We start from the raw sequence: 13,364 nt of genomic DNA on the forward strand, positions 1-13,364 counted from the left end.
TGTAGCCAAACGTCATCCATGGTGTTTAAAAGGCAATCATCATCAACATCACATCACACTTTTTAGTGTGTTTGTTCTGGTAGAGAAACGTTGAAAGCGGATCAGTGCCAATACATTGAAAGAGTTGGAGAAAACTGATGCGCAATTCCAGTCCGTTCACTATGGTTTGCCTTCTGACAGAAGGGTACATGTATCTGAAAAACACACATCTATTCCATTTTAGAATCTAGTTAATCCAGATGCTGAAAGTACTCTGGAGAGAACTCTACTTAATCTGACTTTAAATTACAGGCCAAATGTAAGGTGAGTCTGACAGCAACTGCTGAGGAGGGATGGTTCAGTTCTATTAAAAATGACCCATAGAGTTTATTTCTCAGTCACAGTAAGACACTGCTTGAAGATATGCCCCTGATACAGATACCTGAGAGCTGACACTCTGTGGTGATTACTTTTACAGACTCTCTCTCTCTCTCTCTCTCTCTCTGTGTGTGTGTGTGTGTGTGTATGTGCTTTCACTATCTGATGTGGTTGGACAACCAACATTACCATACATGTATCAATCAGTCAAACTCTCATTGTATTGTAGTGTGGTTCTGCATTCCTTTTGCTGCCATAAAATCACAGTGGTAGAGTAGGGTCATAGATCTCACTGTCTGTCAGTATCTGCTGTTACATAATGGGTAATTATATGGAGGTTTTGGAGGTTTGGACAGAGATGGTCAGACAGAGGGGTTTATGAGGTAACATACAGTTATGTGAACCGCAAATTTGCTCTGAACACCAGATTTGTTACACTAATTGGTATAATCCTGTGAATCCTGTGAGGTGTGAATTCTTACGTTCATAACATGGAATTAATGTTTTGAAATCTTACATTCATAATACGGAATTAATGATGATATTGAAGATTATGTTTTGAAGTGCTGTGAGAAAGCACTGTTTTTTTCTCATCAAATATCATTTCTGTGGTTATGGTCAGAAGTCTGCTACCAGAGCCTCAGATACAAACGTTTAATAGACAAACATTTAGCTAAAAACCTTTAAGAGTGTGTAGTTGTGTCGTTGTATAGTTGTTTCTGTTGGTGGTTGTTAGTCTGCCCGAGCAGAGAGAGAGAGAGAGAGAGAGAGAGAGAGAGAGAGAGAGAAAGAAGGAAAGAGAGACTTTTGACTGCTGGCTGAATGTGCACCTCCTTTTGGTTTAGCCACAGTCCCCTCCTACTTCCCCCTGATATAGTGAGTGTTTTTAGCAGCAGTGGATTCAATCAGAGCTGGATCTGTAGGAGGAAGACTTGACGGGATTCTGTGTCCTTTCACTCACTCACAAACACATGGAGTACTACTGCACCCTACTGCTCTGGATCCTCTGCAGCCTGCTGCCAGGTCAGTATGTGTGTGTGTGTGTGTGTGTGTGTGTGTGGGTGCATATATATGCATGCATTTCAGTGATACGTGACTTGGATGAGATGCAGCCATTCTAAAGAGATGACAAAAAGAGAGACACTGCAACTTAACTTATATAGAAGCTCTAAAATCCTCCAGGAGTTAAACTTCTCTCTCTCTCTCTCTCTCTCTCTCTCTCTCTCTCTCTCTCTCTCACTCTCTCTCTCTCTCTCTGTTTGTGTGTGTGTGTGTGTGTGCATGTGTGTGTGTGTGTGTGTGTGTCACTGAAAGTATTTAAAGTTCAGTGCAGAGAGTATTTAAAGTTCATGAATCCTGGATCTGACATTGCTGTTTCAGTGTAGGGTTGAAGTGAAGGATGACTTGTCTAATGTGTACTTCCTATATACTTCTCTGGAAACTTTAATGCTGGTTTGTCGTGACAGAGGAGGATGCTGAGCTGGCTCCTGCATGCTTGGACCTCTCGGGCTCCTGTTCTCTGTCTCTCATTTAAGGCGTTCCCATTCTTTGAAATGAGAGGTGATGTTATCTGACCCGAATCAAAGAATCACAGTTTGCAATGTCTGGAGAAGTGTTGGTGCGGAGCCAGAGTCTGGCTCAATTAGCAGTGAAATTACAATTGCAGCAGCACATTGAGGAAGGAAAGTCTGGCAGGCTGAAGTGTCCTTAGGCAGTGAACGCCAGCTCTTTAAATAACCTCTGTATCACATGCAAAGAAAACCTGCTGTTAGTTTAAAGGGATAATTATCAAGATATGTGCCAAGAAAGAAAGCACTGTGCAATTGAGATAACTGTTACAGGTGTTTTAAACACACATAAACTTTGGTATCAGAGCGCTTTGATTCAAATCTTATCTCAAATAGCACGTGCATTGTTGCACATGGCTGAGAGTTTTCTTTTTTTTTTCCTGTTCTTTTGACACATGTTATTTTTCAAGCATGGAGACTGTCACATATCTATACAGAGAGAGATATTAAGATGAAGTCATTTGTTCTCTGTCTTGGATGCACAGAAATGATCCATCAAGACTTGTTCCAAAGCCATATCTGATACGAGAGAAAGAATGAAACTGCGGCCAGTAGCCATTATCTTACAAAAAATGCTCTCTCTTTTTTAGTACAGATTATTATTCCTTTAAGGATAGCTTTGTTTATGAGTTTAGGGCAGAACAGAGGAAATGTTTGCTTTGTTGTGGGAATTTTTTGTTGGCTAAAAGGCTCTTCTGGAGGAGAGAATGACCTTTGAAGAGAGGGCAGAGAGATTTCTCGAAGCGCAGAGGCTGTCGGTTTTGATGCAAAAAAGCCCTTGAATGAAACCATGCCGGTTTAAGGCAGCAAGGGAGAGTGAATGGAAGTCCATATGAGGTACTATGTCTGTCTGTAGTTTGGGCAGGTTGGATAAGCTTGCATAGAGTGATTGTTGGTCAGTGTCGGGCTAGCTATCTGACCTTTGCCAGTGCTTATCCTGTGAGGTAAGTGCATGGTACAATGTGATTCACGCTTCTGCCTCTGTCAATAACAAGATTCATCCTAATCTATGCATCAAACCAGCAATGCAGAGTCAAATTACAAAACCACCAGCGGAATCTATTATATTATATTTTGCTGATGTTGCATTTGTACATATAGGACTTTCAAATACAACACATGGTGAAAATACAAATGTGATGTTTTAGGGAATTCATCTTAGGTGTTCCCTTGCAGCTTCTCTCGAGCTCCCAGATCTTATTCTATCATCCTTTGAAGCACATTACGTTTGCCTTATGGCTGGGCATTACACGTAATACTTTGGTTTCTAACTTCTCCGTCAAGTCTGTCTGAGCAGATCCTGAGAAGGTTGTGTGGGAGTGCGAAGATGCAGGCAGAGCCAGAGATAACAACTCACATTCATCATATTTTTCTAACAGACTCCTCGTGCTTTTCCAGAAAATCTCCTGCTGACCTAACTGAATATAAACAAACAGATTTTATTAGCAGCACTGTGCTGTCTTACTTTCCTCTTCCACCTCTGTACATGTAGCCTACTGTCCTTTTATTACTGCTGAGCCCAAATGGCCAGTATGTTTTGGACATCTGATATCTTCATGTCTGCATATTTACTGTAACTGCACTGATATAGTTTGATAACTCTGGTGAATAGACCTTTATGCCGTAAGATATAATGGTATATTATGAAGCTGAGAAGTCTCTGAAACTTGCGAATATTGTCCTACTTCAAAACCAGCTGGGAAAAAAAAAAAAAACGCCTCTGGATGTGATTGCCTTGTGCCTCACAGCTCGTTTGCTTTGGCCACAAAAGCACTCTCATGCCACCAGCACCATCCAACATAAGGCATCTTTCCACAGTCCTCAGATGAGATTTCCAGACAGAAGGGCTGTGCAGCTTTAATAAGAGCAGCACTGGTATAACTGAAAGATGTTAAACTGCTCATGCTCTTTGTATTAGAAGCATGTATGTAGTTGTTTGCATATCTGTCCCTGAGATATAACTGTACAGTACAACAGCTTTTGGGCTTTAATAACATTTCAAAGCAGATGTTGGGAGATGCATTTCCGGCATGTGGAGTTTATTAAAACCTAATCCACTGCCCCATAATGTTAGCCAGTGGGCATCAGTGGGCCTCATTAGCATGAGTTCTGTTCCACACATAAATATTTGTAAAAGAAGAAAGACATGACTGTGAAGTTCACAGATGTGTAGCAAGGGCGTCCCACACACACTGTGGCCCAATCTGTATACAGCGTGAATCACTGACACAGTTCTCAAGTCTGGGGACTTATTTTGGACCTGCTTGAGGTATCAAATATTTCACTTTTTTATGATGGCTGTTTTAGGTGTTAGTCTAAGAATTGTGAGACTCACTTTCCTTTTCAGCTTGGATTTCATGTTGAATCTCAAAAGGTCTTAACAGATCTGGTCCATGTTAAGGTCTCTAGGTATCTATCTTTGATGAAAGTCCATGTCTTGAAAAGTTTCTCCAAGGGTTTTAAATTTGGAGAGGTGGTTTTGTTTGGATTCTAGGGAACAGCTGAGACTTGGGTCAGGACTTGGTTTGATTCCGAGGTCTTCTGATCATGGTTAGATTGGATCAAGATCTCGGTGATCCACTTTGGATCTCAGAGCGAGGTTTGTTTGGACCCACGATAGGTGTTGAGTTGCCTGGCTTTAACCGGCATATGCGCGGCTGGACAGCCTAGCTAGACCCATAGGTGGCCCTCTGTCAGCGATACTGTGGTGAAGCTCCTGCAGCTTGGTTCAGGGCCAAAGGCAGCGCGGGCCCAGCCTTGACACTGAGCTCTGGAAGCCATGGGGCTGAGGTTTATTTATCTGGGCAGAGGAATCTGTACACAGGAAACCCAGCAAATACTCAGACCGACTCAGTGCTGCTGATATTACTGGGGATATTAAACCACTCTGCCACGTTAGGGTTTTAAATGGAAACTGGACCCTCTCCATTACTCTTTTTCTCTTTCTTACTAGTTCTTTTTTCTCTTTTTTTTTTTTTCATTTCACAGGACTGAAATAAGGCAAAGCCACTCTGCGATGGTATCTGGTGCGTTTTGCTTTCTATAACGAGCTCACGGCCATCAAAGCTCCGACCAGTGACTCACTTATGTTTATGTGTGTTTAAGCCAGCACATTGGAAAAACCATGAGAGCACATATGGGAAAGATTTCAAACTTACACACCGCTAAAAAAGAGAGAGAGACCGGAACTATATAGCGGTATGGCATCATCCCTCCAATGATATAAAGTCTCTTCTGTTACATATGTTTTTTTCAAATCTGCATTTCACAATCTGCATGTTCATATGTTCAAACAATAAAAAAAACTCCAGTCCATGTTCTCTTGCTGTCCCATAACCATACATCAGACATCAAAGCAAGGTCAAACACACAAACTATTTATGCAAATGGAAAAGAATAATGTATGGTATGTGTCAGCATTTAGATGAGTGGTAAACACATCTTCTGAGGTTTGATGTGAGTGATGTGTTTTCAATGACCCAGATAAAATAGTTGTCAGGTGTTTGTTGTTGACTCGTGTTGGAAAGGAATACTTGTAATTCATTGTAATGGCTGTTACTGATTAAAACCTTAGATTCACTTACAGCTGAGTTTCATATGATGAGTACCTTTTAATGCCATAACTCCATAAATCAGTATTAAAAGTCTGTCAGGCAAAAAATTCCTACCAGCTTGTCATTGTTAACAATGGAAGGTTTGTATAAAACTCCCTTCACTTATCTGATGTAGGAATATGAAGTCTTTGATAAGGATCTGATATAAGATATGTTTTAATAAGCCATGATATACAGACATTGTTAATGTTCTTTGTGAACATAAGTTATAAATCAGCAGGACCTGGATCAAAAGTAGAAAATAATTTTACTCAGTGGCTTGACTTGACTCCTGTTCACATTCATACAGATTCATTTTGGCACAATATATCATGAAGTGTTGGGCATTTAAAAGTGATTATGTCCATATGAATAGTATACTCCACACTTATCCTCAAAGTTTAGCTGTATTGTTACAGAAAAAAATCATTGTTCAGACCTACATGTGAAAGTGTACAGTTGAGAATTACTTCCAGAACCACAGAATATTTATTACGTGCATGAACTTTCTTTTGTGGTCAGGTGATGTTTCATTAGCTTACACTGAAAGTTCTTATTGCTGATGACACACATCTTATCTCTACCTGAAAAATAACTCTGTTTTTTCTGACAGCCTTAAATAAGTCATCATGTTTGATTAGGGTTTGATAGCATTCAGGGACATATTACTCATGCCAGTGAGTCAAGACCCAAAATAGATGACAGTAAATGATTTGGTTTACATCTTTGTCTCAAATGACTTAAAAATCTTTTTGTTATTATTGTTATCATTACTATTATTATGCAAAATTGTGTCATGAAAATAGGTTGTGATATCAACCCTAAACCCACACTGGCTGAGCAGCATTCCATCAGCTGCAGAGAGAGGGAGAGAGTGACGTTAAGAGATGATGGAAAGGACTACAGGAAATAGAGAAGGAATTTAAGGAAGTCCTGCTGAAATTTATCAAGTTCATTTCAGCTCCTGTTTGCCAGAGGAAAGAGCTAATCCAGATCTATCTATCTATCTTTTGAAAGATTTATTTCCTCTGCTAGATATTTAAGCTCAACATCGCTTTGTCGTTTTTCGTTATCAGCGTCATCATTAATAATTCCATTTTTCCATTTTACTTGCATAGGATGGAAAAGACTGAAAAAGGACCAATAAATATTCTAATTGAATTCAGAGGGCATAAGCTTTCTGTAAGATCAGAACAAACAGGTCAAGAAGGAGACAAAGGAGATGTGACTTCACTAGAGAAAATCTAATCTTCATTCATTGTGGTTTTTTTCTTTTCTGTTTTTTAATTTGATTTGGTTTTTTGGTTTGTTTTTGTTCTTTTATGTGATGAATTTTACTTGTCCACTGGGTTCTTTATTTCCTTATTAATGGTGTCCATATGTATTAATCAGGATTACAGCAATGTGATTTAGTATGATTTATACCAATTCTCAAAGACATTAGCACTTTTGAACTTCTTTTGAGTCACAATTATTGGCCGCTCAACTAAACACCTGTGGTAGATTTTCCTTGGAAAGGCTTTTTTTCATGATACAATCTCAGAGGTCTGTTAGACTGTAATGAAACGTCCTCATGTGACATGAAGTTATTCTTGAATTGAAAAAAAAAAAATTGTCCAGGCCAAAGCTTTTCGCTTTTGTTGTTGTTGTATTGGAGCAATACCAGTCGTGAATTTGATCTGGACCAGCATAACTATATTACTTTATTTTGTCCTGAAAAAAAAAAAAACCCCAAACAAAAATGCATTAACTGATTGTAAAGACCTCTCTTTCCAAACTCAGTTGGATAAAGAGGCAGTTTCCTGTTGTGTTTAAGGTGACGAGGTAGTTTTCAGTGTTTATGTGAGAGGTAAACATTGTGTGCTCTGCAGTTTAAAGGACAAGACCTCAGTATATTGACCTAACAAAGAACCAGTCTTCTGTGTTGCATACTGAAGTGTTGATACTGATCCTATCCCAATGAAGTGAGTATTTTGGCAGCAGCTCTCTGCAGCATGCTTAGTCTAACAAACTGTGTCTGTGGGGGCTCAATGAATGACTGACAGCTGAACAGTTTAGACTTGATCCTCTTTGTGTAAACACATCCTCCGACCCCCAGACTCGAGACTGTTGACAGTCTGGGGGTCTGATAGAGGAAGAGAACAAGCAGATAAAGAGGTGACGGTTTTCTCTGTGATCTGTGGAAGAGGCATGATTATTATTGACATGCCTTACCGGAGGACCTCCATGAGTAGTGTTTGTTTCTCCAAGGTGCGCGGCATAGGTTCCAGATTCCATTGCACAGGAAGATTCCGGAAGGACATAATGTCTTTCAGGAGCAGCACAGATGTCTTATTCAGATTTCTGTGTCAAAGTAAACACCATCCAAAATTGTTTACAGCCTCGAGAAGCATGCGCAATACTTTAACAACAGTTGTGTTTGGTGATATTTCCAGAGTTAAATCAGATGCCCTATAAGTGTCATGAGTTTTGCTATATCTGTAGTCTGCAGAGACCTATCAGCAGGTCTTGTATAACTTGGCAGAATCTTCCGGGTTAGCCACCATGAAAACTTTCCGCTTGTGCTTTTGGGCCATCAGAAAAGCAATAGCTCCTAGAAACCGTCACCGAAACCTGTAAATATAGTCTACTGTCCAAACAAGTTGTGGATGGTCTGTGTTTGACTTTCTGTGTCTGATTTCAGGGCCCCATGACTGTTTCAACATTGACACAAAGAATCCTCGGATCATAAAAGGACCCAAACAGGCTCAGTTTGGCTTCACTGTGCAGCAGCACATGGCCGGGGGACAGAAGTGGTAAGAGGTGTCTCTTTTCTTCTTCCTCTGTTGGTTCCTGCCATTGTCAAGTTCCTGCGCTATTTTAATTTCAGACTTCAGCGGGGTTTTTTTTGTTTTTTTTGTTTTTTTTTTAGTAACATGTATCAGTTATGAGGTGTGAAATCCTCTTCCACTGAGGAGTTCAGTTAGCAAGATCTCCTTAATAAGTTGTTTGACATTATTTTCTGCTGGATCTAGATGTACTGAGGATGCTACTCCACTGTGTCTGAGGATACAGACGGTGAGATATGCTTTATGGATTTCATCACTGGGATTTCGTCCACCCCCTGTGAAATGGAAAACTGTTTATAATGCACTTACAGAAGTTATGTGAGTTGGACTGCGAAGCACAGTTGTCATCCATCATGCTACCTCATCTTTGCTCATCTCTTGTTTCTATTGAACTAGAGTGAGGACTGCTGGGTAGTAGCTGGCATTCCCCTATGTCTGCTGGCAACAATTCCTCTTAAATTCAGTCCGGCTGTGTGTACATCTGTGTGTGTGTGTGTGTGTGTGTGTGTGTGTGGGTGTGTGCGTGCGTGTGTGTGAGAAAGAAAGTTATTTTTATCCTTCAGTCAGACTCTTTTTGTCATTGACCATGTTGTCTTCATTTACTCAGAGTCTAAGTGCGCAATGAACTGTTTGTGCCTGACATTTTTGGGAGGTTGTTCGCTTAATAGTCTGTGTTTGTTTATTTATGGACCAATACAAAGAAAATAAAGTGGCCCCAAGTCATCCCAAACTGAAAAGATTTTTTACAGGAAGGAGCAGGAAATTTGTATTTTTAATCTTAGTAATCCTTCTCGATTTTAAAAAGTATCACCAGTCTTTTCCTCTAATGCTTCTATGGTTAAAAAGTGACTAAATGTTGTCAGTTTAGCTGGGCAGATGGTCTCATAGTATCACCAAAGGCTCTTTCTACTGAACTCCTGCCAAACAGACCCCCTCTCTGTCCCACTTGATTCCAACAGCATCTGGAAATCATTTGCAGGCCAAAGGAAATTTTCAGTGTGGCGTGTGCATGGCTCCCGTGTGTGTGTGTGTGTGTGTGTGTGTGAGAAAGAGAGAGAGAGAGAGAGAGAGAGAGAGAGAGAGAGATGGACTCCCTTATTATTTTTGTGACCCCATGTCCCTCAGGGCTACAAGAGGTGATTCACACACTCACACCACTGATGAACTGGACACACACACACACACACACACACACACACACACACACACTAGATGATTTTCATAACAGTCTGGTTTTCAGTTCAGCTGAATTTAGTTTCACTTGTCTGACGTTGTATTAAAGATACCATTCCATAGATCTGCTGAGGAAAATTCCTGGGGTTGTAAAGGACACTGATGGATACGCTGAGTCAACACATTCTCACTGCTAGGACTAATTTTGAAGGCCAGAGGCAGGCTCCAGAGTTAATATGATGCAAGTGTGTACGGGACCCCATCGTGAGATGAAAATGAATGCAATATTTCTGCTCTTGGCAAGACACTCAACCTGTTTAGTGTGTGTGTGTGTGTGTGTGTGTGTCTGTGTGTGTGTGTGTGTGTGTGTGTGTGGTGTGCGTGTGTGTGCATTAACACCTGATTGATTGGAACTCCAGTTTGCCACTGTTGCTAAATCAAAGAGCATCAAGTCTCAGGATATCTGTCATGTGCAATGCTGCCCTGCTTGAACTTCTTCTTATTAGTTCTCTGCGAGAGACTTACAGACTTTGACATATGTCAGAATCAGATGCTCTGGACACAGTTACGTGGTCTGAGATAATTGTCCTATGAGGAGAATAAAGATCATAATGATTTAGAAATGCACACAGGTCAGTGAATACAAAATCCCCTCTAAACAGCACAGGCCAAAGGATGAGGAAGATGAGAGAACAAGTTGCATGGAAGTTATTTGAGCTTTGCTGAGGGTTGAAGCCAACGTGACCCAGTTATTCCATCTCTTTTTCTCATACTTTTCACTGAGCCTCTCTCTCTTTCTCTCTTTCTTTCTCTCTCTCTCTCTCTCTCTTTCTGTCAGACCCGTGCTGTAGCCCCCCAGCGTGGCTGAGGCTATTTTCAGAGGAACTATTAGTGTTTAACAGTGGGGGGGGGGGGGGGGGGGGGGGTTAGCTAAAAGCAACAGTTGTTTGTTAGACCAAGGAGTCCCTGGACCTAAGGGGAGTGTAGTCCTTCTCTCCATTTCCTCTAGTCCTTCTCTCTCTCTCTCTCTCTCTCTCTCTCTTTCTTTCTTCTTACTCTCTTTTTCCCTCTTTGCTTCCATACATCTTATCTGAGGACCTTATTTTTTTTTCTTTCTTTTCCTTGTTCCTTCTGTTTGGAAGTGGAAAAATGGATGTGATGTATTTCTGGTTATTGCTGCCAGCTAAAGCAGTGTGTTCTTACAGTGTACTTTCCAAAAAATACAGACAAAACCTGGTCCTAATATGTTTGTGCTGTTTCAGCAAAACACAGATTACTTTCTGTGGACAATATTTTATCTTTATAATTACATACAAAGGACTCTGTAATTATTATGTAACAACTATTGAAATACATGTCGTGAATTAGTGGTTGATGAAGTCGAAAGGAATCTGAACTCAAAGAGGTTTTTGTTACAGAGTGTCATTCGACAAGTACTGACCTCTTGCAAAAACCCAATTAAGAGTGGAAATAACACTGTAATTATCATGTTATGTTATTGCCTCATTATCAGACACACCGTTTAGTAAAGTCAAAAGATAAAGGTTGTTATTAATAGCAAAAAAAAGAAAAAAAAGAAAAGACATTAAGAGACGGAGATTCATGTGGTTTAATCATCATTGTTTATGAGCGTCCCTTAAGAGCATTTTGGCTTCGTGTCCACCTGAGCTCTGTGGGTGTCAGTCAGGGAAACATGACCGCTGCTCCAGTCCTGTGATGTTGAAATCAGAACCTTTCATACACAGCCAGCATTGTGTTTCTCTCAGGGTCTCCGCTAGTGATTTTTAGGCACAGGATATTTTCTCTAGGGTGATGAATGTGTTGCTTATTCCAGTAGGCGACTGAAGGGCTTTGGTGTTTGGGGTCCGTAAAGGGTCTTTGAAGTGGGAAGTGCTCTCTGGCGGTTAACAGCATGGCCACTGTTCTCCTGTCACCTTATGCCCACTCACTGACCTGGAAACAGCAGTTGTGATTTAGGTTATGCCAATCTCCCTGTCTGTGCATGTGTATATGGGGCTTATGCTTGACCTTTCTTTTGATAATAATTTTGGTTATAAAAGATTTTAGATATATTTTCACAGATCAGGTAATGTAACATGCCTTAACAATTAGTGCTAGGGTAATATTATAATAGAGTTTTGGAGTTGAAGGACTTTTATGACTTGTGAAAGAATGTGAGCTTCTGTGTTTTTTTTTTCTGACTGCCCATTTGACCGGCTGCCAGATCCTTGTGCTCACAGCCATCTTATGGGGTCATACAATGAGCTGACGGCCTCAGTCGGCTCCTAGTGTGCTGTTTGTATAGGAACCAGATCATAGTTCATAGGCAGTGGGAAAATGACTCTATAAAGGAGCTCTTTATGACTGGGAATCAGCACAGGGATGGAAACACAGCTGAGGCTGGTTAGCTCTTTGAAGACCCAAAGAGCAATACATACTTTGCAATCTGTATTTTCGCAATGTTTTGGCATTTACAATTTAATGTTTGTGGGGCCGTTCAGCTTAAAGTTTTTTTAATCTTTTGCGTTTTGATTAGAGTAAAATGAAGACAAATGAGACACTGTATGGGGTACTGTCCATTTTTTATTTTGGAGTCTACTGCTGATCAAAGTCTTATCCAAAAGCAGAATTTGTCTGGTTTTGCATTTTTACTCTCCGGAGCATAGCGTCATATATAAAGATGAGTTATTAGACAGGTAATGGTCTTTTTACTGGGCCTGTGATGTATATGACACAGTAAGTCAGCCCTGTACTGACCAAATCAGGAAAAGGTTGATGAAAATATTCTTGGAATCTGTGTTTGGCCAGAGCTTTCATCTAGAAGTGTGTGGTTTTCCCCTGGCTGCCAAGGCAACAAGACACTGTATTATTTTTTTGTCCTGGGTGGCCGTAGCTGACACTAACACATCCCCAGAGGCAGCTGGGAAGGTGGTCTCTCTGGGACATACCGGCCTGCATAACTCACACTCACCGATCTGTTTGTTTGTTTATCCTCTTCTTTTTTTCTTTTTTTTTTGGTTTTCAGAGCTTGCAGTGCAAGCCTCCCACTGAGAGGCCATCTTTGCTGAAACCGGAGTCTCTATACGCCATAAATGGCAGGGTGTCCTCAGAGGCATGTATCTACAGTCTGTTACACAGCTCAGATCAGACCTTGATTACAACCATTGATATAATGAAGAGCCATGTGTCTGCACAGAATGCCTAAAAAGTAAATCAAGGGTAGATTTAATGAACAATTTAAACCAATTATCATTATGTATGTATGTTGGAAACAATAAGGACCATGCTGTGAGCTATGGAAGCTCCGTGCCAAATTGTGACTCATAAATACATAGATTAAATTGGAGTACAGCCATGTTTTTAAGAACACTAAGATGAAGGTTCATCAAACACAGAGTTTGTGGTTGAACATGGCAAGAATTTCAGTTAATACGCAAACTGTGTCTTATATCCAGCTTTTCTTCAAGCTCCTGGCACAAATGGCTTTCCTGTCTTAGTTGGAATTAGGCTTGGCAAGGCCTCCCACTTGCCTTGCCAATCTCCTTCACGAGATAATATTTAGCAAAAGTTCATTAAATGTCATGTTCAGAATAGTTTTTAAATTGCTACAGCTCTTCGAATAACATTAGTGCTGATATGTCTTCATTTCTTCTTAATAAATTAATTAGACACAAACTACTGCTGTAAAATTGTTGTGACCTACTTCTTGACTAACCTTTAGGTAGAGAAATAAAATGTTGGCGACATCATCATCAGCCGTATGCTAATTTGAGGACTTTGACTTGGTTTCACATAGTATGCCTTGTTTCTTTCCCAAATGTGAAAAACATCAGCGCATTAATAGC

The 13,364-nt window shown here is 40.4% G+C and overlaps 1 protein-coding gene across 1 annotated transcript in view; it reads left to right on the forward strand.

The window, feature by feature from the left end:
- The first annotated feature begins 1,328 nt into the window (after positions 1-1,328).
- Positions 1,329-13,364, forward strand: part of LOC115805333 (integrin alpha-11-like) — a 38,751-nt gene continuing 26,715 nt past the window's right edge. The window contains exons 1-2 of the mRNA XM_030765885.1: positions 1,329-1,380; positions 8,202-8,313. Coding sequence (XP_030621745.1) covers positions 1,329-1,380; positions 8,202-8,313 — 164 coding nt within the window. The remainder of the gene's footprint in view (positions 1,381-8,201; positions 8,314-13,364) is intronic.

This window comes from Chanos chanos, chromosome 2 (assembly GCF_902362185.1).
Source record: "Chanos chanos chromosome 2, fChaCha1.1, whole genome shotgun sequence".
Lineage (NCBI taxonomy): Eukaryota > Metazoa > Chordata > Actinopteri > Gonorynchiformes > Chanidae > Chanos > Chanos chanos.